This window comes from Macaca thibetana, chromosome 8, assembly GCF_024542745.1.
Source record: "Macaca thibetana thibetana isolate TM-01 chromosome 8, ASM2454274v1, whole genome shotgun sequence".
NCBI classification, from domain to species: Eukaryota; Metazoa; Chordata; class Mammalia; order Primates; family Cercopithecidae; genus Macaca; species Macaca thibetana.
In genome coordinates this window covers 75,088,263-75,115,972 of record NC_065585.1, presented here as the reverse complement: position 1 = coordinate 75,115,972, position 27,710 = coordinate 75,088,263, and the positions used below count along the sequence as shown (strand labels likewise).

The 27,710-nt window shown below is 40.5% G+C and overlaps 1 protein-coding gene across 6 annotated transcripts in view; it reads left to right on the top strand.

Annotated features, from left to right (window-relative positions):
• The window catches only part of SULF1 (sulfatase 1), a 192,864-nt gene that overhangs the window by 143,268 nt on the left and 21,886 nt on the right, over positions 1-27,710 (top strand). For 5 of the 6 annotated variants that reach the window (XM_050802635.1, XM_050802638.1, XM_050802634.1 and 2 more), the window contains 8 exons: positions 11,851-12,067; positions 14,731-14,983; positions 16,330-16,426; positions 16,888-16,982; positions 17,287-17,352; positions 18,629-18,801; positions 27,138-27,280; positions 27,371-27,494. In XM_050802635.1, coding sequence (XP_050658592.1) covers positions 11,851-12,067; positions 14,731-14,983; positions 16,330-16,426; positions 16,888-16,982; positions 17,287-17,352; positions 18,629-18,801; positions 27,138-27,280; positions 27,371-27,494 — 1,168 coding nt within the window. The remainder of the gene's footprint in view (positions 1-11,850; positions 12,068-14,730; positions 14,984-16,329; positions 16,427-16,887; positions 16,983-17,286; positions 17,353-18,628; positions 18,802-27,137; positions 27,281-27,370; positions 27,495-27,710) is intronic. The other variant, XM_050802639.1, reaches the window with a different exon arrangement.

The following is a 27,710-nucleotide window of genomic DNA, read 5'->3' as shown; positions in this document are numbered from 1 at the left end:
GCATTACACCCCCAGGCATGTTTATGTACAGACACTCCCCATCCCCCTACACAATCACACTCATACACATGTGTACACTCATAGGCAAATCTCAACCTCTGTCTTAAAGCATGTTTGTTCCACAGAGAACAAAGAGCAGTGATGCTCAATGCTGGTGGCACATTAAACTCACCTGGGGCTGGGCACTGCAGCTCATGGCTTACTCTCATAATCCCAGCACTTTGGGAGGCAGGCGTTCTAAACCCCCTGAGCCCAGAAGTTCTAGACCAGGCTAGGCAACCTACGGAGACACTGTCTCCACACACAAACAAAATAGCCAGGCATGGTGGTGTGTGCCTGCAGTACCAGCTACTCAGGAGGCTGAGGTGGGAGAATTGCTCGAGCCTGGGAAGTCGAGGCTGCAGTGAGCCATGACCATGCCACTGCACCCCAGCCTGGGCGACTGAGTGAGACCCTTTCTTAGAAAAACAAAAAATAAAATAACAGAAAAATAAAAAATAAACTCACCTGGGTGGCACTTGAATGCTGCCACACACCCCAGACCAACCAGGTTGAAAATGTCTGGAAGTGAGGCCAAGGAATCTATTTTTTAATGAGGTTAAGAATCACAGGCCTAGAACCAGAAAATATCAAAGTTTGAAGGAATCTTAGAAATTTTCCAAGTTGAATGGTATCATTTTTCTAATAAGGAAATTTAGGTCCGGAAAAGTTAAGCTACAAACCCAAAGCCAAAACCTGCATCTCTTCACTTCGCGTTGAGTACTTTCTTCCCTGTAACATGCTGCCACTGCAAAATTGCAAGACAGATTTTCTCTTTGAAACTATGAATGGCAGTTGCCACTCACGTTGGTTCTCAACCCAGACTGCATATTAGAATCATATGGGCAGCTTTAGAAATGCTTATGTTTAAGTCCCAGCCCAGACAAGTTAAATCAGAACCTCTGGGTACGAGATCCAAGTGTCACTGTTTTTTCCAAGCTCCCCTGATGATTCCTATGTGCAGACAAGCTTGAGATCCACAAATGTCAAGTGAGCATTATTGGGCTGTTTTTTCTTCTTCTTCTTCTAGGCATAGGTATTGACGTCTTAAATAGGAGCTACATAAAAGAGAAATTCCCTGGGCATTAGATTTTGAAATACACTTTACATATTATCTGGCATTTAAGAGGAAAAAAGCAGCCTGCTTTGTTTTGATAGGGCAAATAGCACATCCTTTTGATGAGTTGTTGAATTCCAGCATCTTTACAATTTAGTTTGCCTTTCTACTATTGGATCAATATAAAATCAAACATTTGTTTAAAAATCTGTGAGGACCCCTGCATCAAGCAAGCTGATGCTATTATAATGGAAATAGAATGTAGTTTGTTGAGTGGAAACTGGTTTAGCTCCAGGATCTTTGTTCCTATCCAAAACTTATCTCTCTGGCCATATATCCCTCTGACCCTTTGTGACCAGCTGCAGAGCATGCATAATAAGACATTTACCATTGAGATCCTCCTAGAATTGTTAGTTTTCCAGAAGCAGACAGGCTGTTTCCCAAAACTCACTGAACCCTGGTCAAAATGGCAGCATGGCTCATAGAAATCTTCCCCTGGCTTACCTGATTCCAGGGGGCCCATCCAGAAGGATTGAGCTCCCAGTGCCATCCTCTTACTGAATTCTCCTCTGTGCTTGGATCCATTGTGGACCACTCAGCCTTTAAACCTTGCTTCCTTACCTCTTCAACCCACGCTGAAGCTCATGTCTGAACAGTTGTGCTTCTGTGATATTTTCTGAGATATTTTGCTTCTGTGCATTTGTTCTAAACAAGTCAAAAAAAAAAAAAAAGACAAACATGAGAATAGGCATTTTACTCATAAACTATATAATACAGCCCCATTCTGCTTAATTTGTATTGTGTCTTCTTTTCCAACATTTCCTAACAGCCCACCGTAGTCAGGTCCTCCTCTGTGTTTCTTAAACATTACCTGCGAATCTCACTTTCTTACTTGTATGGATGTTGTTACTTCTCTCTTCTCGCCTAAGGCTTACCTGAAGACTCATACAGAGAATGGTCTCTCTGTTTGAGTTTTCTCTTTTTCATTCTCTTTTTCATCAGTATCCTGATCAAGGTGCTTTGGGATTACATCCTGGATATACTGCTTCCTTGGTATTTGACTATGTGCAAGTTTCTTAACCTAACTCTGCCTCAGTTTCTTCATCTATAAAATGGGCATCGTAATAGTTCTTGCCTCATAGGTTGTTGTAAATATTATATGAGTTAAATGTATCAAGCATCTGGGACAATGTCTAGGACATAGAAAGCACTCAACAAATGCTGGTTGTCAATCATTGGCCAAGATCAGTTTACCAATTTCATTTTCTAGGAATTACAATAATCATACATCTTCCAACATTCCAGTGTTGACTTTTACAAGTGATTATCCAGATTAAAATCTATAGTAGGTAACATTTCTCTCTCTTCCGCTTCTTCTCCCTTTCTGTTTTCCCTCCCCCTCTCTTTCCCATCTCATACCATCTCAAAGAAAACAAGCCAGGAGATAAATCCTCCTGGCACAAGTAACACTATTTAACATTTGTGAGAGAAAATTCGACAATGACTTCAGCTAAGTAGCAGTTTGGACAAAGATGTGAATATGGTCTTTGTATATTCCCCGGTGTTAAGATAAATATTTTAAACACATGTCCACATGCAGGTAACTGTATTTTATGATGTTCATTTTGGCATGAAGAATAATCAGATTATCACAAAATTACTGTACAGTTGTGACATTTCAGTGAACATGATTTGACCTTCATTATCACCAAATCCATGTCGTAAGACATATGATAACCAAGAACTAGTGTGTGTTTATGCATAAAATTAAGCTTTCACTGCAGTGCACCTTTGAAAAAGTTGTAGCCAATTTTTAAAATTTTTATTTTTATTTCAATAATTTTTGGGATACAAGTGGTTTTGGGTTACATGGATAAATTCTTTAGTTAGATTTCTGAGATTTTAGTGCATCCATCACCCAAGCAGTGTATACTGTACCCAGTATGTTGTCTTTTATCCCTCACCTGCTTCCCAACCTTCCCCTCCAAGTCCTCAAAGTTTATTGTATCATTCTTATGGCTTTGCGTCCTCATAGCTTAGCTCCCATTTGTAAGTGAGAACATACAATATTTGGTTTTCCATTCCTGAGTTACTTCACTTAGAATAATGGTCTCCAGCTGCATCCAAGTTGCTGCAAAATACGTTATTTTGGTCCTTTTAATTCCTGAGTAGTATTCCGTGGTGTATATATACCACATTTTCTTTATCCACTTGTTGGTTGATGGGCATTTAGGCTGGGTTCCATATTTTTGTAATTGCTACTTGTGCTGCTATAAACATGCCTATGCATATGTCCTTTTCATATAATGACTTCTTTTCCTTTGGGTAGATACCCAGTAGTAGGGTTGCTGGATCAAATGGCAGTTCCATTCTTAGTTCTTTAAGGAATCTCCATACTGTTTTCTGTAAAGGTTGCACTGATTTACATTCTCACCAGCAGTGCAAAAGTGTTCCTTTTTGCCACATTCACACCAACATCTATTGTTTTGTTTTGTTTTGACTTTTTAATTATAGCCATTCTTGCAGGAGTAAGGTGGTATCTCATTGTGGTTTTAATTTGCATTCCTTGATGAGTAATGATGTTGAGTATTTTTTCATGCTTGTTAGCTGTTTGTGTATCTTCTTTTGAGAATTGCTGTTCATTTCTTTACCCTACTTTTTGATGGAATTTTTTTTTCTTGCTGATTTGCTTGAGTTCCTTTGTAGATTCTGGATGTTAGCCCTTTGTTGGATGCATAGTTTGCAAATATTTTCTCCCACCCTGTGGGTTGTCTGTTTACTCTGCTGATTATTTCTTTTGCTGCACAGAAGCTTTTTTAGTTTAATCAGGTCTCATTCATTTGTTTTGGGGTTCTTTATATTTGCTTTTGGGGTCTTAGTCATGAGTTCTTTGCCTAAGTCAATGTCTAAAAGAGTTTTTCCAATGTTATCTTCTCAAATTTTTATAGTTTTGGGTTTTAGATTTAAGTCTTTGATCCATCTTTAGTTGATTTTTGTATAAGGTGAGAGATGGGAATCCAGTTTCATTCTTCTACATGTGGCTTGCCAGTTTTCCCAGCACCACTTATTGAATAGGGTGTCCTTACCTCAATTTATGTTTTTGTTTGCTTTGTCAAAGATCAGTTGGTGGTAAGTATTTGGCTTTATTTCTGGGTTCTCTATTCTGTTCCATTCTATGTGCCTGTTTTTATGCCAGTACCATGCTGCTTTGGTAATTATAGGCTTGTAGTATAATTAGAAGTCAGGTAGTGTGATGCCTACAGATTTGGGGTTTTTTTGCTTTGTATTGTTTGGTGAAGCCAATTTTGGGTGTTTTTTGTTTGTTTGTTTGTTTGTTTCTTACTTATGAAAATGGACACAAGTAGGCATAAGTAAGAACAGAGAACAACATCCTTAACCAATCTGAGAAGTATTTGCAATTCAAAATGCAGAAATTATAATGATTATTTAGCGGATACTTCGGGAAGGAAAAGCAATCGGAGGTCATCTAATATTGCACTAAGTATTTTACATGGAAAACTCTTCTATGAGATACATATTATGCCCATTTTAGATATGAAGAGACCGAAGCTCAGATGGGAAAATAACTTAACCAAAGTCACACAACTAGAAGAATGACAAACCTGAGTTCAAACCAAGATCTGAGTGACTCAAAGCTTCTGTCTCCCTCACCAAATAATAATTATTTTGTACACTTTACCACCAGAAAACATTAGCTTGCCCAGGATTGGATAAACATTTTAAAGGCCAATTACAGGACTGCTGTAGGTTCATATAGTACATCTTTAACTAAGAATTTCAAAGCACTCAAACAATCTATTCTCATGTCTATCCATGAAGCCAGGAGAAGTAAGTATTATTTAATCAGATGTGGAATCCAGAAGAACAAAGAGATTCTCCATTTTGCTCAAAACCATAGAGTTAACAGCAAAAAATAAAATAAAATTAAGGTTTTTGAATTCCATCCCAATACTCATCTCCATTAAAAATGGCTACCTCTTATCAAGTATACATTAGATCACATTCTTTAAGTAATAAACCGTGTGTGTGTATGCGTGTAATAATAATAATAATAGCAGCTGCTTTTGTTGAGCGCCTGCCATGTACTGAGTCCTTCCCGTGTGTTATCACTGATGCTCCTGACTCTGCAAAGGGTAATGTGGCATATCTTACTTGCTCAGAGCCACATAGCCATGTGATAGAGCTGGTGTTAAAATCCAGGCTTTTTGAGCTTGCAAATCCAGACTTTTTCCTTTAAGCCACACCGATGAATACAAAACACCTTTCCAAGTCTGAGACAGAATATAGGTAATATTCACTACTACGAAATCCTATTTCAGTAAAAGACTTGTGACAGCACTCTGTGTTGTAGTGAGGATTAAATGAAAAATTCATAAAGCGTGCTCTAGAGCAGTACCTGCTATCAAGCAAGAGTTAAATAAATGATCATAATCACGGTAGTCAAGATGATGATGAATGAAATTGTTTGAAATGCATTTGACATATTTCTCATTAGATTTGATTCCACCAAACTAGCTGCACACTATTTGTATCCTCATACCAAAATTACCAGCCTTCTCTTCTTTGTCTGGTGTTATTTATATACAGGCAGATATAATCAATCAAAAACACTAACACATAATTACCTAACCGAGTGATTCTGTGCTGAGCTAACTTCTGGGAATGACTCAGGAATATGAGACATGGCCCTTGCCCTTAATTCCAACTTCCAGCATAGTTAGGAAGGCTAAAAGAAAATTATAACAACTTAAAAAATTATTTAAGTAGTTTTATCTAGCACCTCGCCCATAATTGGTGTGCAGAAATATTTGTGGAATGACTGCGTGCTAAATTATTGGCACAGACTGATAAACAGAAAGAGAACTGAAATGTAGTTGAAGAAAAGAATTTGCAGAAGGAATGAACCATCAGTGAAGATGGAGACAATCAGATTTGGCAATTCACTGATTTACTGATAAACTTCAAGAGCGTAGATAAAAGCAAGACAGTGTGACAGCTGTGTTTCTGCAAGGGCATTTGTTGAACAAAGCTTATGTCTGTGGCTGACTCCACACGTCCCATTAGCAGGTGCCTCACCGGAGCTCAGGCTTTCATCTGATTCCTGAAACTCCTGTAATGCAAAAACCATCTCTTCTCATTATTTTGACTATTTAAATGGCTTGCCGCGTGAGTTTCAGAGCAATTCTTTCAAAAATTCTCTTTTTCTGCCTCCCTCTATAAACTTTCTAAGATTACCACTTTAGTTGCAGCTATTTCAAGGTTTTATTGTGCAGTCGTAAAAATTGTCATGATATCCAGTTCTAAAATGGCTGTAGCAATGTGTGGTAATTACATTTCATTAAAATTCCTAGTATGCTTGCCAGTAGGAAGATTTTCAAAGCCTCTAGTTAATTACTTTATCTAACAGGGCCTATGACTTTTTCAAAGGGTCCATGGTAGAACATATAATTGACATTTTTGTTCGTGGCTCTTGCTTTATCCAAGTATGTGTGTAGATATATGTATATATGTAGTATGTATGGATAATATATGTTTGTATGCATGTGTGTAGATATATATGCATATATGTATGTATATTTGATTTTGTATGCTACACCATCATAGCCAAGGACAGTGCCAGACATCCAGTGTGGTTAAATTCAACTCTTCAGGAAGGAAACACCGTTTCCCTTCTTCTCTATCCCATAGGAAATCAACAAGGAATCTGGCTAATGGGAAATTCAACTTGGATTCCAAATAGCCTAAGTCACTAAAACTTCTGCCTACACCTTTGTGTTCTACAGGAATCTACTTGTATCCTCAGCTCCTCCAGGGCAAAAACAAACAAAATAGGCAGAATTCTTTGAATGCATTGTGATTATAAAAACCGCAGGTTTTCACTATAGTCATGTGCTTTAAAAATTAGTATTTGTACTAAAGTTGATATAAATTGGATCCACAAAAAGACTTTAGGCTATTATTTTTCAAGAATGAATATACATATATTTATATTTATATAATATATTATATATATATATATATATATATATGTTTTTTGAGATGGAGTCTTGTTCTGTCACCCAAGCTGGAGTGCAGTGGCTCAATCTTGGTTCACTGCAACCGCTGCCTCTCAGGTTCAAGCCATTCTCCTGCCTCAGCCTCCCAAATAGCTGGGACTACACGCATGTGCCACCACCTGGCTAATATTTGTTTTGTTTTTTGTTTGTTTTTTGAGACGGAGTCTTGCTCTGTCACCCAGCCTGGAGTGCAGTGGCATGATCTCGGTTCACGGCAACCTCCACCTCCCAGGTTCAAGCAATTCTTCTGCCTCAGCCTCCCAAGTAGCTGGGATTACAGGCGCGCACCACCATGCCCAGCTAATTTTTGTATTTTTAGTAGAGACGGGGTTTCACCATGTTGTCCAGGCTGGTCTTGAACTCCTGTCCTCAGGCAATTCACCTGCCTCGGCCTCCCAAAGTTCTGGAATTCCAGGCTTGAGCCACTGTGCCTGGCCCTTTTTTTTTTTTTTTTTTTTTTTTTTTGTATTTTTAGTAGAGAGAGGGTTTTGACACATTGGCCAGGCTGGACTTGAACTCCTGACCTCAGACGATCCACCCACCTTGGCCTCCCAAAGTGCTGGGATTACAGGCCTGAGCCACCACACCCAGCCTCAAGAATAAAATTAGCCATATTTTCCTGTCTGATAGAAGATAGAGCACCTCTTATGCTTCCACTTGGCTGTGGATTGTGAATTCACTAGCCAATTACTTTGCTTCTCTAGGCATTAAGCAGTCAACTCTTCATTTTTAAATGCTAGAGGCAGAGATCATCCAGGTAGATGGATAAGCCTTAAACCATTTGAATTTAAGACAGATACACATACAGACAGACACTCAAATGCTACTAATTCCCAAACTTTGCGAAGTTACAAAAAGTTATTTATTTTGGCAACACTTTCCCCAGCAATAATTCTATATGGCATATAGTTATATGTTAATGGAGTTGTCTGTCAGTTTCTGAGCCCAGGCTACAGTGCAGTGGCATGATGGCATGGTCTCAACTCACTGCAGCCCCAACCTCCTGGGCTCAAGTGATCCTCGCACCTCAGCCTCCCTCCTTGTAGCTGGGACCACAGGCATGTGCCAGCATGCTTAGCTATATACATATATATATTTTTTTTGTAGAGACAGGGTTTCACCATGTTGCCCAGGCTGTTCTCAAACTCCTGGACTCAAGCAGTCCACCTGCCATGGCCTCCTGATGTACTGGGATTATAGGTTTGAGCTACCGTGCCCAGTTCTGAGAACTTTTTTGATCATTTCATGGCACATCCTCAAGCTAATTGGATAGCCATGAATGCTATAATTGGGTCTGTGAGTGCCAAAAACCCAGGCGTGGAAACCACTGATGTCCGCATTAAATGGCAGAATCATGGAACAGGCCGCACGCAGTTTTCAGCTAAGTCAAAATTCTGTCACTTACCAACTAACTGTGGAGAGAGCCCAAGGATAACTGGTTTCACTTAAATAAAGCACATAGTCCTGAAAGCATAGGTGCACCGATAGTATTCATTCATCCAACTGGAGTCATTTTCTGATCTGCTTACATCAGTCCATTTCTAGACACAGCTTCCTTTGCACACGCCACTCCCACCAATTACATGCATCCCTCTCAAAGACCCATGCATCTGAGCTACTTAGACTTAAATATATCCCTCCTGCCTTCCCCATGGAATCCAGCTGCAAAACTGTCCAGTAAGCAGTTGCTAATGTAAAGCAGTGGCCTGAACTCCAACTGCACATTAGAATCATCTGGGGAGCTTCTGAAAGTCCCAATGTCCAGCCAAATTTGAGTACCACTCATCCGATCTAACTTCCTGTGTTTAATTAAGTTGACTTCACAATTTTTAAGTTAAATCATCTCTAACTTAGTCCTTAGGCTGTTCTTGTTTGTGTTGCCGTTTTGCGGCTTTGTAAGTAAAATCCGCCCTCTGTATCCATGGGTTCTACATCTGTGGGTTCAACCAACCGCAGATTGAAAGAATCAAAAAAGAAAAGATGATTTCATCTATACTGAACCTGCATAAACTTTTTTTCCTGTCATTATTCCCTAAACAATACAGAATAACTACTATTTATATAGTATTTTATTATATTAGGTATTATAGTTAACGTAGAGATAAAGTATACAAGAGTGTGTATGTAGGTTATATAGAAATACTATATTTTATGTCATAGACTTGAGCATTCATGGATTTGGGTATCTGCAGGGCATCCTGGACCCAATTCTCAGTGGATCCTGAGGGATGACTCATTAGTTGCCTGTCTGTCCCTTGAGCTCCTGCTTCTGTGGATGAAGATGTTAAACATTCAAGACATTCTAACCAATCCACAAAAAAAGGTTGTACCCTGATATGGCTTGAAACAACCAAATTCAGTAGTACCAAGAGTATAAAGGGCTAAAGCAAAATCATAGAAGAAGCCCTGTATCTCCAGGATTTGGGGATTTTATAGTAGAAGCCAAAACGCAGCTCTGATAATTCAACATATATTGAAGACATACAACTCCCTTAGGAGAAAACAAATCATGGCTCTGCATCTTGGTTCATTGTGAATAACTGCATGTCACTTTGTACATGAGTGTCAGTTATCTGCAAGGCCGTCTGGGACCTTTGACCAAACTTTGCCTTGCAGTAGGACACTTTGCAACAAAGATGTCACCCCAGATATGGTACTGGTACAAGAGGGGGATACGAGATCTTTTAAATGATGCATGAAAGAACATCTTTTATTTAATAATTATTTATTTGAATATATTTGAAAATATATGTGGCACAAAAAAAACGTACTTTTACAGTGCAGATAGTATTGTGCTGTCCATAGGTTAGAAATGCACCCATTTAAAGAAGAGCTTCTCACTCTTTAGATATGAACAAAAACAATGAAGGATAAAGAGAAGTTTCAGTAGATAATAGTACACAACTGATAGACCGATATGGAAAGGAAAAAAGACAAAAGTTTGATAACACTATATTTTAACTCTGTGACAACTGTGGCCAATTAAAATTAAATATTCTTCCCTCCTCCCAAATTAATTTTGTAGGGAGAAGGGGGAAAATAAAATGTAAAAGAAGTTACTCAGTCTTTAAGTAAGATGTGGAGGATCCCAGGAAATGACCCCCAGGGTGAAAAGCTATTATTTCAGCCAGGATGAGATCCAGTAAGTGCAAGGACACTTAGTCCGGAGGCAGTGTCATATTTACTCGGACGCAAGCCTGCAGCATCTGTGGCAGGCGTGTTAGAAAGCTCAGTCTAGAAAAGTCAGTGCAAGCTCGCCGTATGTGTCTGTTGGAAAGTGAACTCTGTCTCACATAGGAGCATGCCCACTCTCTGCTGAGTGTGCAGTTGAAACTGGAGAGTTCCCTGATCCCCTTCACAGGATGTGCAACAGGGGTGTGGCACACCTGCTCGGTCACCACCACTGTTCGAACCCCTGATGAGAGGGGGAGCACACAGATAGGCAGGTACAGGAACCAGGGCACGTCCTTTGGGCTCCAGCCCTGCAGTAGTATCTAGGGGCAGGCGCCTATGGCCCCAGTGTTACAATGCTCTTTTAGCCTTGCCATCTGCAGACAGATTGTTAACCAGCTCAATGGACCCTCTGCCTTTTGACAAGGGCAGAGGGCCACCAATATGACAGCTTTCTGTATTCCAAGCTCTTGCCTAGCTCCTGGAAGAATCAGGTCACGCACGGGCTTGAAGGACGAATGCAGGATTTTACTGAGTGGTGGAGGTGGCTCTCAGTAGGACGGATGGGGAGCCAGAAGCGGGGATGGAGTGGGAAGATGATCTTCCCCAGTTTGGCCACTGGACAGCCACACTCCTCTCCGACCACCCCCAGCCAAGCTCCTCTCAGTGTTCAGACATTCCTCCTCTTTTGTCTTTCTCTGCCACCTTGTTCCACATTCATCTGCTTGTCTCCTCATCTCCTTGTCTGCTTCTGGAGCCTGGGTTTCAGGGTTTATATGGGCACATGGCAGGCCATAAACAACTTTTGGGGTACAAAAGCAGGAATGCCTGTCCCCATTTAGGGCCGTAGGTCCCCAGGCTTGAGGGTGGGGCCTTTGCCAGGAAACTACCTTCTTCTACCCAGTGTTTCCCTGTCTGCTGTCCATATCACAATGTTCTTAGAAGGATAAGAAAAGGCACAAAAGAAAGCCTGACAAGTTTGCTAATGTCTGGTGTCTGTGAGAGTCGGCTCGCCCCATGATGGGCTCCAATTAAACTCAACTCTGTCTTCCTCATGTGCCACTCTTCCCTGGCTCACATTAGAAATTCAGGAGCGGAGAACAAAGCGGCCAAGTTTGTTTTTCCAGAGCAAGAGGGGTCTGGTGAAAGCAGTCCTGACAGCTGCTCTGTGTGTCTTGGTGAACTAACAGCTTTTACATGTTTCATTCAAGACTGTTTAGTCTGCGTGCTGAGGATTCATATATCAGTTTTTGGCTCTAGTGTCATTGAGGTAGTTTGATTTCCAATGATTTCGTTGTCATCTGCATTTGCCTACAGTGAAAGAAATAACTGAGAGTCGAGTTATTACGGGGTCACTTAAAAGCTTGCCTTTCTTCATTCACTCTCCTGAAAGATATTGCCAGTGCTTCTAAAAAAAGAAAAAAAAAAAAAAAACTAAGGGAGTGGCTCTTAATTAATAACACCTGGAGCAGAATCGGTAAACTGCTTTCACGTTGGCTTTTGCAGAAGTGGCAATGCATTGAGGATACATCTGGCAAGCTTCGAATTCACAAGTGTAAAGGACCCAGTGACCTGCTCACAGTCCGGCAGAGCACGCGGAACCTCTACGCTCGCGGCTTCCATGACAGAGACAAAGAGTGCAGTTGTAGGGAGTCCGGTTACCGTGCCAGCGGAAGCCAAAGAAAGAGTCAACGGCAATTCTTGAGAAACCAGGGGACTCCAAGTAAGCCACGCTTTTGTGACCATCTCGATGGTGGCGTAGGCCTGTGGTAATAAACAAGAGAGAGACGAAAGGGTTGCTCCTTCTACATTTTAGATATTATCAATGCATCGTTTTCAGGCTAAAAGCACATCGTTGCTCTATTTAAAATAAGAAAGCTAAGATTAATGTGACATTTTGCTTTGCAAACATTTTCACTTAAGCATAGAATGAAAATATAGTTTGTAAAAGCACCAGAAGTGAAACATATGCACACATAAAAGAGTTTATAAAATGGCTATTCCAAAAGGTAAAGGATATAGTTTAAGTCCATTTTATTTTACCGCAATGCCAACGTCCTGATTTGTCTGCCTTAAGTTGCTTTTAAAAAATAGTAAACACAAGGTTTCAGTGTGTATGCATTTAATTTTAAGAGGAAAAGCATAACCACTTTTTTAAGGCATATATTTTAATCTCTGTTTTATGACAATATATGTATTTTTTAATTCCGTCAAATCGTTGGATCTTGTTGACTGGCAGGGACAAACTAGTTGAATTCAGTTTGAAAAGCACTTCCTAGCATCTTCTTACTAAAACCTCGATGAGGCAGCTATGAGAAACCTATGATTACATAAATGTGAAAATCCACAGACTGACACCTTCCACGAAAGAATGAATCTAGTACCACCTAGTGGAGTAACATGAAAAATGACAATTTTATGGTGATTTCTTTCTATAATGGTTTGGAAAGAAGCAACTTAAGTAAATTAAATTCTATGTCAAAGATTTGGGAATCAAATCATACACTAGAACAACGGAAGCCTTGAGAACATGCATTTTTATTGTAGACTCCGCAATATGGGCTTTAGGGCCGTTTGCCCTGATATTTCATCCAAAATTGTTAAGTGTTTTCCATGTGTATATGGACATTTGTTTCCATGTCAACAACTTTTAACAAATTTTAAAGGAATCCATAAGCCAAAATACTAAGAATCTTTGGGAGATTTTTTTTCTTCCCTGAGAGAAAAATTCCAGGTCTAATAACTCACACAAGGATATCAAATTTCTGAAAATCAATAAGGCCAGGCGCGGTGACTCATGCCCGTAATCCCAGCACTTTGGGAGGCCAAGGCAGGCAGATCATTTGAGTTCAGGGGTTCGAGACCAGCCTGACCAACCTGGTGAAACCTCATCTCAAAAAAATTAGCTGGGCATGGTAGCACATGCCTGTAATCCCAGCTCCTTCTCGGGAAGCTGAGGTAGGAGAATCACTTGAACCTGGGATGCAGAGGTGGCAGTGAGCCGAGATCGCACCACTGTACTCCAGCCTGATTGACAGAGTGAGACTCTGTCTCAAAAAAAAAAAAAGAAAAAATGAATAAGGAACTAGGACCCTTGGCACGCTCCTTTTTCAGAAGCTGATTAGCAACATTCAGCTTAGAAGAAAGCGTGCCCTCTTCTTTTCCAGAAAGTTCGACCTTGTTTCCCAGGCACTGAGCGTAAAGCACATTGATTTTTCAGTATTAGGCCCAAACACAGGTCTAGGGCAGCTCTTTCAAACTGTATGGAATCTTGTGTATTTGACAACAGGAGTCGGTTTTCACCCTTTCTGCAAGGATGGAACTCGTAAGCACTCTTATTGACCCCCCTACTGTCACGGAGGTTGCTCCCTGATCTGGAAACTGCAGGATTCTGCTGAGAGCTGTCTCAGAAGCATGACAATTCTGATTCCACAGCCAGTATGCCCCACTTCTTTCTGTGTTAGGCTAATGAGATAAGGCCAGATGAATATGCTGCTACAGAGCTAAGAGCATCCAGTGTTTGCACATTGAAGTTCTTATCTGGTACACATGAGCTCTTGAAAAGGTTCATAGTCACCAGAAAGCATGCTGCCCTCTCCCCATCCCTGCCCGCCCACCCCCTGCCTTAACCCTCCTCTGCCAGGTATAAAAGTGAGTTGACTAATGAAAGCATTAGCAAAATTTAATTCTTCTTAGAGTAATCCTCTACTATTTGTGCAAATAGAAGTTGTCTAGAGCATTTGCCTTTTTGAAAAAGCAGCCCAGTGTAGTGCTAAGACTTCATAGTCTGAGAGATTATAGTCCTAGCTCCATAAGCTTGCAAAATGCATGTGACATTCAAAACTTCAGTTTTCTCGTCCATAAAATAAGGATGAACCTGCATTGATAATCTGATGTTTTTGTATGTAAGGGTTTTTATAATAATACCTGTCTTTCAAGACTCTGGATTAGAGATAAATAGGAAGTATATAATATATAGCAAAAGCTCAATAAAGGATAGCCATTATTATTAATACCGTAATTGGGAATATGGTTTTATCCAAAAAAAATAGCCTGAGCAGTTCACATTGAAAACCAAATGTAGAAGTTCACAGCCTGCCACGAGTAAAAAGGATCCTAGAAATCACCTGGACCAACCCCCTACTTGACAGATGAAGGGCTGGAGGCCCAGAGAAGTATGTCATCCATCACACTGCCATTGCCTGGCACTGCCAGGACAAGAATCCAACCTCTGCCTCCGTGAATTGCAGGCACCACGATGCCGCTCAGCAATGAAGCATGGACTGCTTTCTCCTCTCCAGGATCCTTCCTGGACCAGGTGATCACTTTCTTCCCTTGTAAGCTACATCAGGACGTCCATAGTAATGTATCTTCCCTTACTTCTAGAGTACAAGCCCAGATTTGTCCATACTCGGCAGACACGTTCTTTATCCGTCGAATTTGAAGGCGAAATATATGACATAAATCTGGAAGAAGAAGAATTACAGGTGTTGCAACCAAGAAACATTGCTAAGCGTCATGATGAAGGCCACAAGGGGCCAAGAGATCTCCAGGCTTCCAGTGGTGGCAACAGGGGCGGGATGCTGGCAGATAGCAGCAACGCCGTGGGCCCACCTACCACTGTCCGAGTGACACACAAGTAAGAAGACTTTATTTGTTGACTAGGGTTGAGTTCAGAATTACCACCACAACACACCATATTATCACCATTTTGCACTTGGCAAAAAAGCAGTATCACTTGGCAATACGGTGCCTGAGGGCTGGCCTACGTAGCAACTGAGGGTTAGAGAAACAATGAGTCCACACAATCATAGGCTTTGACAAGCGTGCTTTGGGTTTGATTTCACATTAAGACTGATCAGCTAGGAATCCAGCCAGAGTAATTCACATTAAGGCTGATCAGCTAGGAATCCAGCCAGAGTAATTCCATCACATCTTGACTTAGCAGGCATGGAGTTCATGAGCCTAAGCAGTTACCTTTGCAGGCATCTAGAAAACAGATGGAAACAATTTCAGAGGCTGGAAGTTCTTCCATGTTGCACGATCACTGTCACTTGGAGCAGTTGTGGTCACAGCCTCAGAAATGAAACACAGTCCAAGGGAAGACAGTGAGTCCCAGAGACACTTCCAGAAAGATGATGTAGGTTACGAATGGATGTAAGACATACAAATATCTAACCATTCCAGATCACAGAGAGGGCCTTGGAAGTCATGGAGATGGGGAAGGGAGATGATTCCCTCATAGGTTTAATGAACTCACTTTGTTCTTTGGCTCCTTCCAAAGTCTACTTACTCTCTTGATTAGGAAATGTTTTCTTTCTGAATTTATTAGCAAGATCTTTGTTTTCTCCCTAATTGTATCCCTTTGGCGAGATGGGGCACTGTGCACTCTGCCAGGATTTTTATCTCTGAGGTTCTGGCCTCCTGGTGCCTGAAGTTGGTACAGTTACATACTAAGGGGTTTAGACCAGAATGCATTTCTCTTACATTATTGCTTAACCCCACATCCCACCTGCTGTCTATCCTTGGGGCTGTATCTTTACTTCAAAACTCAGTGGGGTACTTAGGGCACTCTCTTTTTAACAAAATGAGTGGAATGAATACTGCCCTTCTGAATCTGCTTTTCTTCAAATAAGCTATTTGCATTGTGATGTGAAAGGTCCTCCCTTTTGTTCTATATCTATTTGAACTTGAGTTTTCTGGTGGCGTCCTGTTCATGGGGTTGTGAGTATTCAGAACTGCCTTGAAAAGTGGTCGTAGGGATGATCTTAGTCACAGAGCTGTGACACCATCCACCCATGTGACATTTTGTCCTCACTGGTGGCTAGAACATATTCCCATTGATGCTGGTCTTGGATCAGCTCAACAGTTACTGCCTGTGTCAACATTAAGGGTTTTGAGGATTAAAAGTTCTTTTTGCGATCTTGAGTGTTTTCTACTGTTAGAATATAAACCTATTTGACATGGTTTTGGTTTGTTTTGCAGGTGTTTTATTCTTCCCAATGACACGATCCATTGTGAGAGAGAACTGTACCACTCAGCCAGAGCGTGGAAGGACCATAAGGCATACATTGACAAAGAGGTTAGCCGTGGCTGTGTGACTGTCAGATATATTCCAGACTCACACTCAGCCTGCCAGCCCTGCAGTGCCTGGTGGGACATACCATGGATACACATCATCTATAATTATGTGAAAAATACGAAACAAAGTTATTTGTCTTTCTCCAGTGATTTAATGGTAGTCCTACTGAAAACAATATAGAGTGTGAGAAGAGACTGGGAACTGACTCCATGGCCTTTTGAAATCTCTGTGAGAAAAAGATTCCGTTATAAATGAGGAATCTGCTACTGTTTATCTGTAACACATGGGTTGGAATATAGAGTCTATATAGACATATTTTATGCCCGGTTTGTTTCTATGTTAAGTATCATCTCAGATGAATAGCTATTATTACAGAACAGAGAAAACAAGGTGAAAAGAAAAGTGCTTTGTAAAGAAAATCCTGATCTTAACATGTAATTGCTTGAAAACATGTTTTCCAGATTGAAGCTCTGCAAGATAAAATTAAGAATTTAAGAGAAGTGAGAGGACATCTGAAGAGAAGGAAGCCTGAGGAATGCAGCTGCAGTAAACAAAGGTGAGCTTGTTTCCATCCATGCTCCACTTTCCAAATTCATTTTTACACAAGCCAGAGGCATTAGCACTGGGCTCATTTTTCTCTTTTACCTATAGAATGTATTGTCATAGAGTATGATAACCTAAGCTATTTAAGTCAAATTAAATATGCTTAAACTTAAGCAGGAAGTAAAAGATCCCATTCAGCTAAAATACTTACAACATAACTGCCTTCCTTCTTTCTATTTTGCTTTCTTTTTATAAAATGAACACTTTGATCCAATGCAAGGTTATGAAGGCTCACTTTTTAATCTTCTCACCTGCAGCTATTACAATAAAGAGAAAGGTGTAAAAAAGCAAGAGAAAATAAAGAGCCATCTTCACCCATTCAAGTAAGTAACTCTCTGTTTTCCACATTTGCTGGAAGTCAATGAGTGTCCACTTGGCCCTTCGAAGAGGCTGGAGGGACCCCTGTGTTCCCCGCAGTGCCGCTTCAGAAGAAGTAGACCCATCCAGGAGGGCACCTAGCTCATGAAGTTGAAAGCAAAGCCCCACCTCACCAAGGGACCGTAGCAGTGCTCTTGGCATCCTTTGTCGGGGAGCCATGCTGAACTCCACTGTCATTCTGTGAGTGCTCCCTACCTGGCAGATTGGACCAGTAACTAGATTTTACTCCATGCACTGGTTTCTGTGGAGAGTGCTTGAGGGTTACAGACTCTCTCAGTGCTGTCGGTGTTCTATAGAGTAGCCTGGAACAGTGCTGAATTGTGAAAGTGGGAAGAAACATAAATGTTTTTAAATAATAGCAAAATTTGCACGTGCAGGAGATTTAGTATTTAAACCTCAACAAAGTTTAAGCTTTTTATATAAAAAAATAAATAAATAATAATTCTAAAAATAAAGGCTATCTAAACTTGTTTAGTAGAATTTGTCAAAGAATTTTTTAAACCTTTTAATCCAAGCCATCTATTTCAACTAACCTTTAACTCAATGGCTGATTGGTACTTGGCTGCCAAAAAAAATAAGCCATTTGTCCAAAGAGTGTGACTAGCAGGATCCTCTCATTCACATTGACATTTATTTCCATCAATGTTTCCATGCACAGGAAGAGGAAAATGTTGGTCCTCTTAGGTTCAATAAGGTCCCAAGAAGCTGTCACTGAATTCATTTGCCTTCAGTATTCCTTTCTCTTTTTTTTTTTTTTTTTTTTTTTTTTGAGACAGAGTCTCACCCTGTTGCCCAGGCTTTAGTGCAGTGGTGCAATCTTGGCTCACTACAACCTCCACCTTCTGAGTTCAAGAGATTCTTGTGCGTCATCCCCTAGTAGCTGGGACTACAGTTGTGCGTCACCACATCCGGCTAATTTTTATATTTTTAGCAGAGACAGGGTTTCACCATGTTGGCCAAGCTGATCTCAAATTCGTGACCTCAGGTGATCCGCTCTCCTCAGCCTCCCAAAGTGCTGGGATTACAGGTGCAAGCCACTGTGCCCAGCCTATCTTCACTATTCCTGATTCTATTTTAAGTCCGTCTATACAAATTGAAGGTCGTCCATTATCTCTTATCAAGCATCTAAATATTCTTGCAAGACTCACAGCAACAAGCCTACTTTTAATTGAGAAAGTGCCTTCTGAACACTCAAAAAAAAAATCCCTTCTCTTGGAACAGGGAGGCTGCTCAGGAAGTCGATAGCAAACTGCAACTTTTCAAGGAGAACCGTAGGAGGAAGAAGGAGAGGAAGGAGAAGAGACGGCAGAGGAAGGGGGAAGAGTGCAGCCTGCCTGGCCTTACTTGTTTCACGCACGACAACAACCACTGGCAGACAGCCCCGTTCTGGAACCGTAAGTTGCTTGTTCCAAATGCCACTTCCTGCCGCCATGCAGAGACAGCGACTCATAACTTAGATCAGAAATTCAGCAGCATAAAACCAGGAATCTACAAAGATTCAAGAGAAAGGCATCATATTCTACTCCATAGTGGAAACTCAAATGATTTTGCCAAATATTACTGTTTTCTTTAAATTTTTTTCTGGTATTTTGTTTGGTAATGCCAAGCTTCTCTCTGGGTTTTTCCTCCTGATGATGTTGTTTCACATAATAGCCAGCACCTGGCACAGTTTTTACCCAGTAGGACTGTTCTACAGCTAAATAACGCAATGGATGAACATCCCATAAATGGGTGAAAAATTTTGTCCCAAATAGATTTTGGTTCTGCTTTATTTCAAGTACATAAGCGTAATAAAAGGAAGTAAAAGAATAGTAAAAGCCTCTTCAGTGCAGGGCCCATATTCTACTTATTCTCGGTCCACTTCAGTACCAGCACTAGACTTACAGAATAATAGAGACTCTACAAAATTATTTGGTTTTACATTGGATTGCTAAGGATATGGAATAATAACATTTGTGCACTTTTAAAATTAGTGCTTATATTTTCTTTAGTGGCCTCTGCACATTATTCACTGAGGCCATATAGAAGTAATAACCTACATTCTTACAGTACATCCTCTGATTGAAACTTACCAGCCTATAGAGTAGATGAAACACAGAATCTTCTAACTGAGAAGCTCACTAGAGACCACCTGGGCTACTGTTTCTCAAACTGGGATTTGGAGACTCCAAAATATTGACAGACCATTCTTAGGGGGATCTAGGGCTTGTCCAGGAGACTTTATGTTTTCCCTTTCCATTTTGATGTTTCTTGATTTCAGGGTCCATGTTTGCATTTCTGTTTAAAATCACATCAAGGCTGAATGAACTCTTAAAGTCACAGCATTTAACTTTTAATATAGTTTCTGAAACTGTGATGTGGGAATCCCTGAGGGTTATTCAAATTGCTGGGGACAGTAACTGGGGACACAACATTTAGCAAGACACTTTATTTTCTGTGCTCATAATATATTTTAATGGGGTACAGGTAGAAAAATAAAGGAAAGTAAATGAAATAAAATAATTATGAGTTGTAGTAATGCTATGAAGGAAACAGTGATCGACGTTTTTAAATGGGACCCTTTCAGAGAGTGTGGGGAAGACAGGCCTTTGAGGTGAAATTTAGGCTGAAACCTAAAGGATGGGGAGAAGTGATCCCCGTGGGAAGGAGCAGGGAGCGTGTCCGGACAGAGGGAGCACTGCAAGTAGAGGTCCTGAGGAAGTCACGCCTTTGGTGTATCCAGGACCGGAAGCTCCTTGAAAGCTGAACCATTGCAAAACACAAGGTTATAGTTGCTTATGGCAGAAGGAGGCCCTTCATACCTCTCTCTGCTTTTCGCCATCTGAGTTGAGGCCATCCTGCTCAAGCCACCACCATTTCTTACCTCGGCCACTGTCAGGCCTCCTCTGTAGCCTCCCAGGCTCCCCTCTGGTCCTCACCAGTCCATCCTGCTCAGAGGAGCTAGGGTGATCTTTTAATGACACCTGCTTTTCTTAAGCTAAAGAGCAGAATCCCTTCACCTGACCCCAGAAGGCTGAGGCTGCAGTGAGCTGTGATCGTGCCATCACACTCTAGCCTGGGCGATAGAATGAGACCCTGTCTCAAAAATAAAATAAAATATAGCAAAATCCTTAACATATCCAACAAAACCCCACATGCTCCTATCCAATCCTACGCTGGGACCATTGCCTCTGCTCTTGCCTGCTTCCGCCACTCAGCTTCTCTTTATTCCTCAAACATCTCAAGCTCCCTCTTGCCATGGGATCTTTGCGCTTGTTTCTCCTCCCTGGAAGGCTCTTGCCCACAGCCCCGTGCCCAGCAAATACTACTCACCCTTCAGACCTCAATTGCGGTGTCACTGCTTGTGGACACCCTCCCTGTGCCTCAGACTAGGGTCTGCCCCTTTGATACGCTCTATCAGCAAGTTCTGCTTTTCCCCCACGGGGCGTATTACATTTATAATCATACGATTTTTTACATTTGTTTCTGCTTGACTGTTGTCCTTTCCACTAGACTGTAAGTTTCTCAAGATAAGAAACCATGTCTGTGTGACACTGTATTCCTGACCCAAAGGAATTGCTTAGTTAATATTAGGTGAATAAATAAACAAGCAAGCAAGCCACCCTGTCCAGATCAAATCAACTCATATCAATTGAACAAAACTTTGAGTGCCTGCCGCTGGGGGTCACTGTGCTGGTGAGTGAGGACCGTGCCTGCCATCACTCTGCTCTTATACACAGGAGAGAATTAGGAACTGATCCCATTCAATACCAAATTTGATGCTCCTTCTGATACACAATGTATGCTTGGTGCTCTGATATTCTAGGGCAACGGCTTCCAGAATTTCTTCCCAAAAAGCCACAGTAAAAAATGCATCTTATATCAGGATCCTATACACGTATGTACACATACGCAAGTATATATGTGTATCTGCATGTATACGTAATATATATACTAAAGTAAAAATTTCAAAAAGTAATACTATGTGTGCTATGCTTTAATATTTTTATCCATTCTATTACATATTTTGATAATATTATTGCTATATTCTTCATATTTGCTATGTCAACTTAAGCCCTTGGCATAGTAATATTCAATAACATGAAAAAAAGAAGAAAAGTCAAATCCATCCAGGCACAAGATGCTCCAATGCAATGGTCTCTAAACATTTTTTTGTTATGTACCCATATCAATTTTTAAAATAAACACACCATTTATATTTAATTACACTACTATACAAACATGCCTGTGTATTATGAAAATATACCAAATAAACAGTCCACGCACAGAGATTCATGTCTGTAATCCCAGCACTTTGGGAGGTCAAGGTCAGAGGATCAGTTGAACCCAGGAGTTCAAGACCGGCCTGAGCAACATGGTAAAACCCTGTCTCTACAAAAAATACAAAAATTAGCCGGGGTTGGTGGTGCACGCCTGTAGTCCCAGCTACTCAGGAGGCTGAGGTGGGAGGATCACTTGAGCATGGGAGGTGAAGGCTGCAGTGAGCCATGATTGTACTCCAGCCTGGGTGACAGAGTGAGACCCCATCTCACAAGAAAAAAAAAAAAAAAAGAAAAGAAATAAAAAGAAAATACACAAAATAGAAATTTAAAGTTGAGATAAAGATTAAAAAATAGTTTTTAAAAATAGATTTCATATTCTTTGGAGGTCCCAAAACGTTTGTTCTCACTTATTAAAGAATGCTTAAGGAAAACAAATCTCAGTGTCCCACTTCACAATGCAGTGAGACATTCAGTTTATGTTTGATGTGGAATCTTAATTGCTTTCATATGAAAGGTGACTCAGAAAGATTTTCTGCTTCCATAGATGTGCTTCATGTCATGCTGAGTCAATCAGGACATTTTTTTTTCTTTCTTTCTTTCTTTTTTATTTTTTTAAGACAGAGTTTCGCTCTTGTTGCCAAGGCTGGAGTGCAATGGTGCGTTCTCAGCTCGCTGCAACCTCTGTCTCTTGGGTTCAAGTGATTCTCTTGCCTCAGCCTCCCGAGTAGCTGAGATTACAGGCAGCCACCACCACGCCCACCTAATTTTTTTGTATTTTTAGTAGAGATGGGGTTTCACCATGTTGGCCAGGCTGACGTCACCTAAGATCACCTAACTTCAGGTGATCCACCCGCCTTGGCCTCCCAAAGTGCTGGCTTATAGGTGTGAGCCACCGCGTGCCTGGCCAGGACATTCATTTATTTATTTATTTTATTAATTTTATTTTTATTATATTTTAAATTCTGGGGTCTATGTGCAGAACGTGCAGTTTTGTTACATAGGAATACACATGCCATGGTGGTTTGCTGCACCCATCAATCTGTCATCTACGTTAGGTAATTTTTAATGCCACCATTAACTAAGTAGTCATCTCTACTGAAATTACACTATTAAATGTCTATTCTCCCTGAGATTGATCAATTATTCTTGCAAATACAAAGGTATTGTATTTGTATATTTCATGAAACAAGTTTAAAACCCTTTTCAACTGTTAATTTGGAAGATTTCTACACAGATTAGAAAATTTGGATTCCATGGTTTTAATGTATGTAGATGTGAGATAAATGTTCACCTATAAACAATATGTTATAAATAACATATTTAGAGATCTTTTAATGAAAAGTCATATAATGATGAAAGCATTTTCAATCATCCATTTTTAAGATATTATCTTTTCTTTGCCTATATTTTGTCTAATCTGGTTCATTCAATTCAATTTAGGATTTTTTCCCCACAGCTACTCTTTCAGGTCATTTCCTATAAGCTTTAGGTCTTTCTTTGAAATAAGCATATGTAGTTTGTTATCTGATTTGTTGATATCAAATCTCAAGTATTAAGGCTTTTTAATGTTTTAATATAATTTAGAAGTTCTCTAGAATAGATGGTTTTTATTAGGTGACATTCCTAGAATTATTGTCATAAGTTATTATAAATGAGGTAACATTTTATTTAAAATGTGCATGTCTATTACAAAGACTGTTTGCATTAAATAAAAGATCAGAAAGGATATGAAAAGTTTAAGAGTGTAAAAGTTGGCTGGGCACGGTGGCTCACACCTGTAATCCCAGCACTTTGGGAAGCTGAGGCAGGTGGATCACTTGAGCCCAGGAGTTCAAGACCAGCCTGGGCAACATGGTGAAACCCTATCTCTACAAAAAAATATGAAAATCAGCCGGGCTTGCCTGTAGTCCCAGCTACTTGGGAGGCTGAGGTGAGAGGGTCACTTGAGCCCCAGTGGAGGAGGCTGCAGATCACACCACTGGGTGACAGAGTGAGACCCTGTCTCAAAGGACATAAAAAGAGAGAGAGAGAGAATATAAGTTTTAAGTTGGAGAACATAATGTGTAAAAAAAAATTTTTTTTTCTTTTTGAGACAGAGTTTCACTCTTGTCTCCCAGGCTGGAGTGCAATGGCGTGATCTCGGCTCGCTGCAATCTCCGTCTCCTGGGTTCAAGCAATTCTCCTGCCTCAGTCTCCCGAGTAGCTGGGATTACAGATGCCCGCCACCACGCCCGGCTAATTTTTGTATTTTTAGTAGAGACGGGGTTTCGCCGTGTTGGCCAGGATGGTCTCGAACTCCCGACCTCAGGTGATCTGCCCACTGCAGCATCTCAAAGTGCTGGGATTACAGGCGTGAGCCACCGCACCCGACCGTGTAAAAATATTTAAATTAGCTAATCAACTTAAAAAAAAATCATTCCTGGAGGGAGAGAGGGGTGAATAGGCAGAACACAGGATTTTTAGAGCAGTGAAATTACTCTGTGTGATACAACAATGGCAGATAAATGTCATCATGCATTGTCCAAACCCACAGGATGCACAACACCAAGAGTGAACCCAAGTGTAAACTATGAACTTTGAGTAGCAATAATGTGTCAATATAGGCTCATTGATGGTAACAAGTGTGCCACCCTGGTGAGGGATGTCTATGGTGGGAGAAGTTATGTATCTGTGAGGACTGGGGTTATATGAGAATGCTCTGTAGTTTTCACTCAAAACTGCTCTAAAAAATAGTCTATTAAAATAATTTTTTTAAATCATTTCTGATCCATTGTTTAAAACATCTCTTTTAGCCTAAGGGGACAGATTTAGTGTGTCTGATACTGCATAGGACAGCAGAGTCTAGTAATTAAGAGTAAACTCTTGGCCGGGCGTGGTGGCTCATGCCTGTAAGCCCAACACTTTGAGAGACCGAGGCAGGCAGATCGCTTGTGTGTAGGAGTTCAAGACCAGCCTAGGCAACATGCCAAGACCCATCTCTACAAAAAATAAAATACTAGCCAGGTGTGATGGTGCATACCTGTAGTCCCAGCAACAGAGGGGGCTGAGGTGACAGGATTGCTTGAGACTGGGAGGTCAAAGCTGCAGTGAGCCTTAATCATGCCACTGCACTCAAGCTTGGGCAAAAGAGACACTGTCTCAAAAAAAAAAATGTAAACTCTGTAGCCAGATCCCAGTGCTACCAGTTGTCAGCCGTGTGACCTTGGACAAATTACTTAACGTCTCTGTGCCTAGGGTTTTTTCATCTGTTAAAATGAGGATGATAATAATAACCTCTGTCTCAAGAAGTGGCTTTGAGGATTAAATGAGTTATAGTACATGCAAAGTACATAGTGCACAAGGAATGCTCATCACGTGTACCTATCCTATTAGGTTGGTGCAAAAGTAATTGCAGTTTCGGACTCATATCTGGGCTCAAACACATCTTTATCAACCAAAATAGGAAGCATTACACTCAACACATTTTTGCCGTAAGAAATAAGCTCGTTTATTCCTGTAGCATAAAAATTCATGCTTCAGGATTCAATGAACTCTTGGAAAGCATTTTCTACATTCTTTTGGTTGTGGAAGAGTTTTCCCCACAAAAAGTTGTCAAGATGCTTCAAGAAGTGGTAGTCGGTTGGCAAGAGGTCAGGTGAATATGGCAGATAAGACAAAACTTCGTAGCCCAATTCGTTCAACTTTTGCAACATTGGTTGTGCCACAGTCAGGCATTGTCGTGGAGAATAATTGGGCCCTTTCTGTTGACCAGTGCCAGCTGCAGACATTGCAGTTTTTGATGCATCTCATTGATTTGCTGAACATACTTCTCAGATGTACTGGTTTGGCCAGGATTCAGAAAGCTGTAGTGGATCAGACCAGCAGCAGACCACCCAACAGTGACCATGACCTTTTATGGTGTGAATTTGACTTTGAGAAGTGCTTTGGAGCTTCTTCTTGGTCCAGCCACTGAGCTGTTCGTCGCACATCACGGTCTGATTGAGAAATGGTTCGTTGTTGTTGCATAGAATAAGAGAAGACAATACTTCAAAACGACAATATTTTTTATTTTCCCCTCAGCTCATAAGGCACCCACTTATCGAGCTTTTTCACCTTTCTGGTTGGCTTCAAATGCCAAATGACCATAGAAGGGTCGACATTGAGTTCTTCCGCAACTTCTCATGTAGCTGTAAGAGGATCAGCTTCGATGATTGCTCTCAAGGTCGTTGTCAGCTTCCAATGGTCCACCACTACACTCCTCGTCTTCAAGGCTTTCATGTCCTTTGCAAAACTTGTTGAACCACCACTTCACTTTATGTTTGTTAGCAGTTCCTGGGCCAAATGCTTTGTTAATGTTGCAAGTTGTCTCTGCTGCTTTACAATCCATTTTGAACTCGAATAAGAAAATCACTGGAATTTAGTTTTTGTCTAACACCATTTCCATAGTCTAAAATAAACATAAAGAGCAAGTAATACGTTATTAGCGGAAAAAAAAAAAGAAAGCAAGAAATGCCCATTAAAATGATTAATACAACCACATTTATTTAAGAATGCATTCCAATATCAAACAGCAAATTTCAACAATGCAAAAACCATAATTATGTTTGCACCAACCTAATAGTTGTTTTAAAAAAATTTTTGCTGGGCCAGACGCAGTGGCGCATGCCTGTAGTCCCAGCTACCTGGGAAGCTGAGGATCACTTGAGCCCAGGAGTTCTAGTCCAGCCTGGATAACAGAGAGAGACCCTATCTCTTAAAAAAATATATTTGTTAGGCAGCACATTTCTGAAATTCAAGAAAGGTCAGCGAATTTGGAACATGTGCCCTTTTGTAAACAGAAGAGGGGGTGAGTTGATTATAAATGGGACATCTCTTCTGCATACCTTCTACAAGTTAACCAGGGGGCTATGTGGTATAAAAGATGTTTGTGGTCACAGCCTAGCTCAGGTTAGAGTGTTGCAGAGACCATCCCAAATCCTCCAGGCTGGGCTCAAGGCTTCTCTAAACCCTTCTTTGTTGCAAAATCCCATCTTTTCATGCTTCATTGGTGACACGTGGCCATCTGCCATATATAACAAGTGAGGGTACTAGTTCCATATCTTTATTAAATAACCATTTTTCTTTTTAAAAAAGAGAATAAATAGAAATTCTGATATTTTTCTTCTCATACTTCCCCCACTCACCCCTCTTTGGAAACCACTGCATAACAGAGCTAAGGGGAGGATAAACTAATATGCCTGAAATTTTACTTTAGTCTTCAGCCTATAAGAGATCACTATCTTTTTCCCCATTTTCACCTAGTTTCACAGCAAATTTACATGGCGGGGGGAAAGGTATTATTATTCTTAACATGAAACCACAGTATTTATAAGAAAGAAATTGTGAACTTTAAAGTGTAAAGATAAGGGAACACTGGAATGGCAAGCCTGCCTCTGCCTAAGGTTTTTCACTCTTTTTGTTTTGTTGTGTTTTTCTTTTTTACCCAACAGTGGGATCTTTCTGTGCTTGCACGAGTTCTAACAATAACACCTACTGGTGTTTGCGTACAGTTAATGAGACGCATAATTTTCTTTTCTGTGAGTTTGCTACTGGCTTTTTGGAGTATTTTGATATGAATACAGATCCTTATCAGGTAAGACAATATATGTTCATTTTATGAAGGTTGTTGAAAATAGGATAACCAGACATAAGCTTAAATAGATTGTCCTGTCTCTATTCACAGCTCACAAATACAGTGCACACGGTAGAACGAGGCGTTTTGAATCAGCTACACGTACAATTAATGGAACTCAGAAGCTGTCAAGGATATAAGCAGTGCAACCCAAGACCTAAGAATCTCGATATTGGTAAGGAAAAAAAATAGTATTTTTTCTATTTTACCTGGAAAATTCTTTGTGTTACTAAGCTTTCTGCCTTGGAAACATTTAATTGTACAGAAATATATAGTTCAAGATATTTAGACGAGATACTTTCCAGGCAATTCTAAATACAATTTGATCTCTAAGTTTAGCTCTGGGTGTACTAATGAAAAACTTAATCCACCAAAAGATTTGGTGAGCATT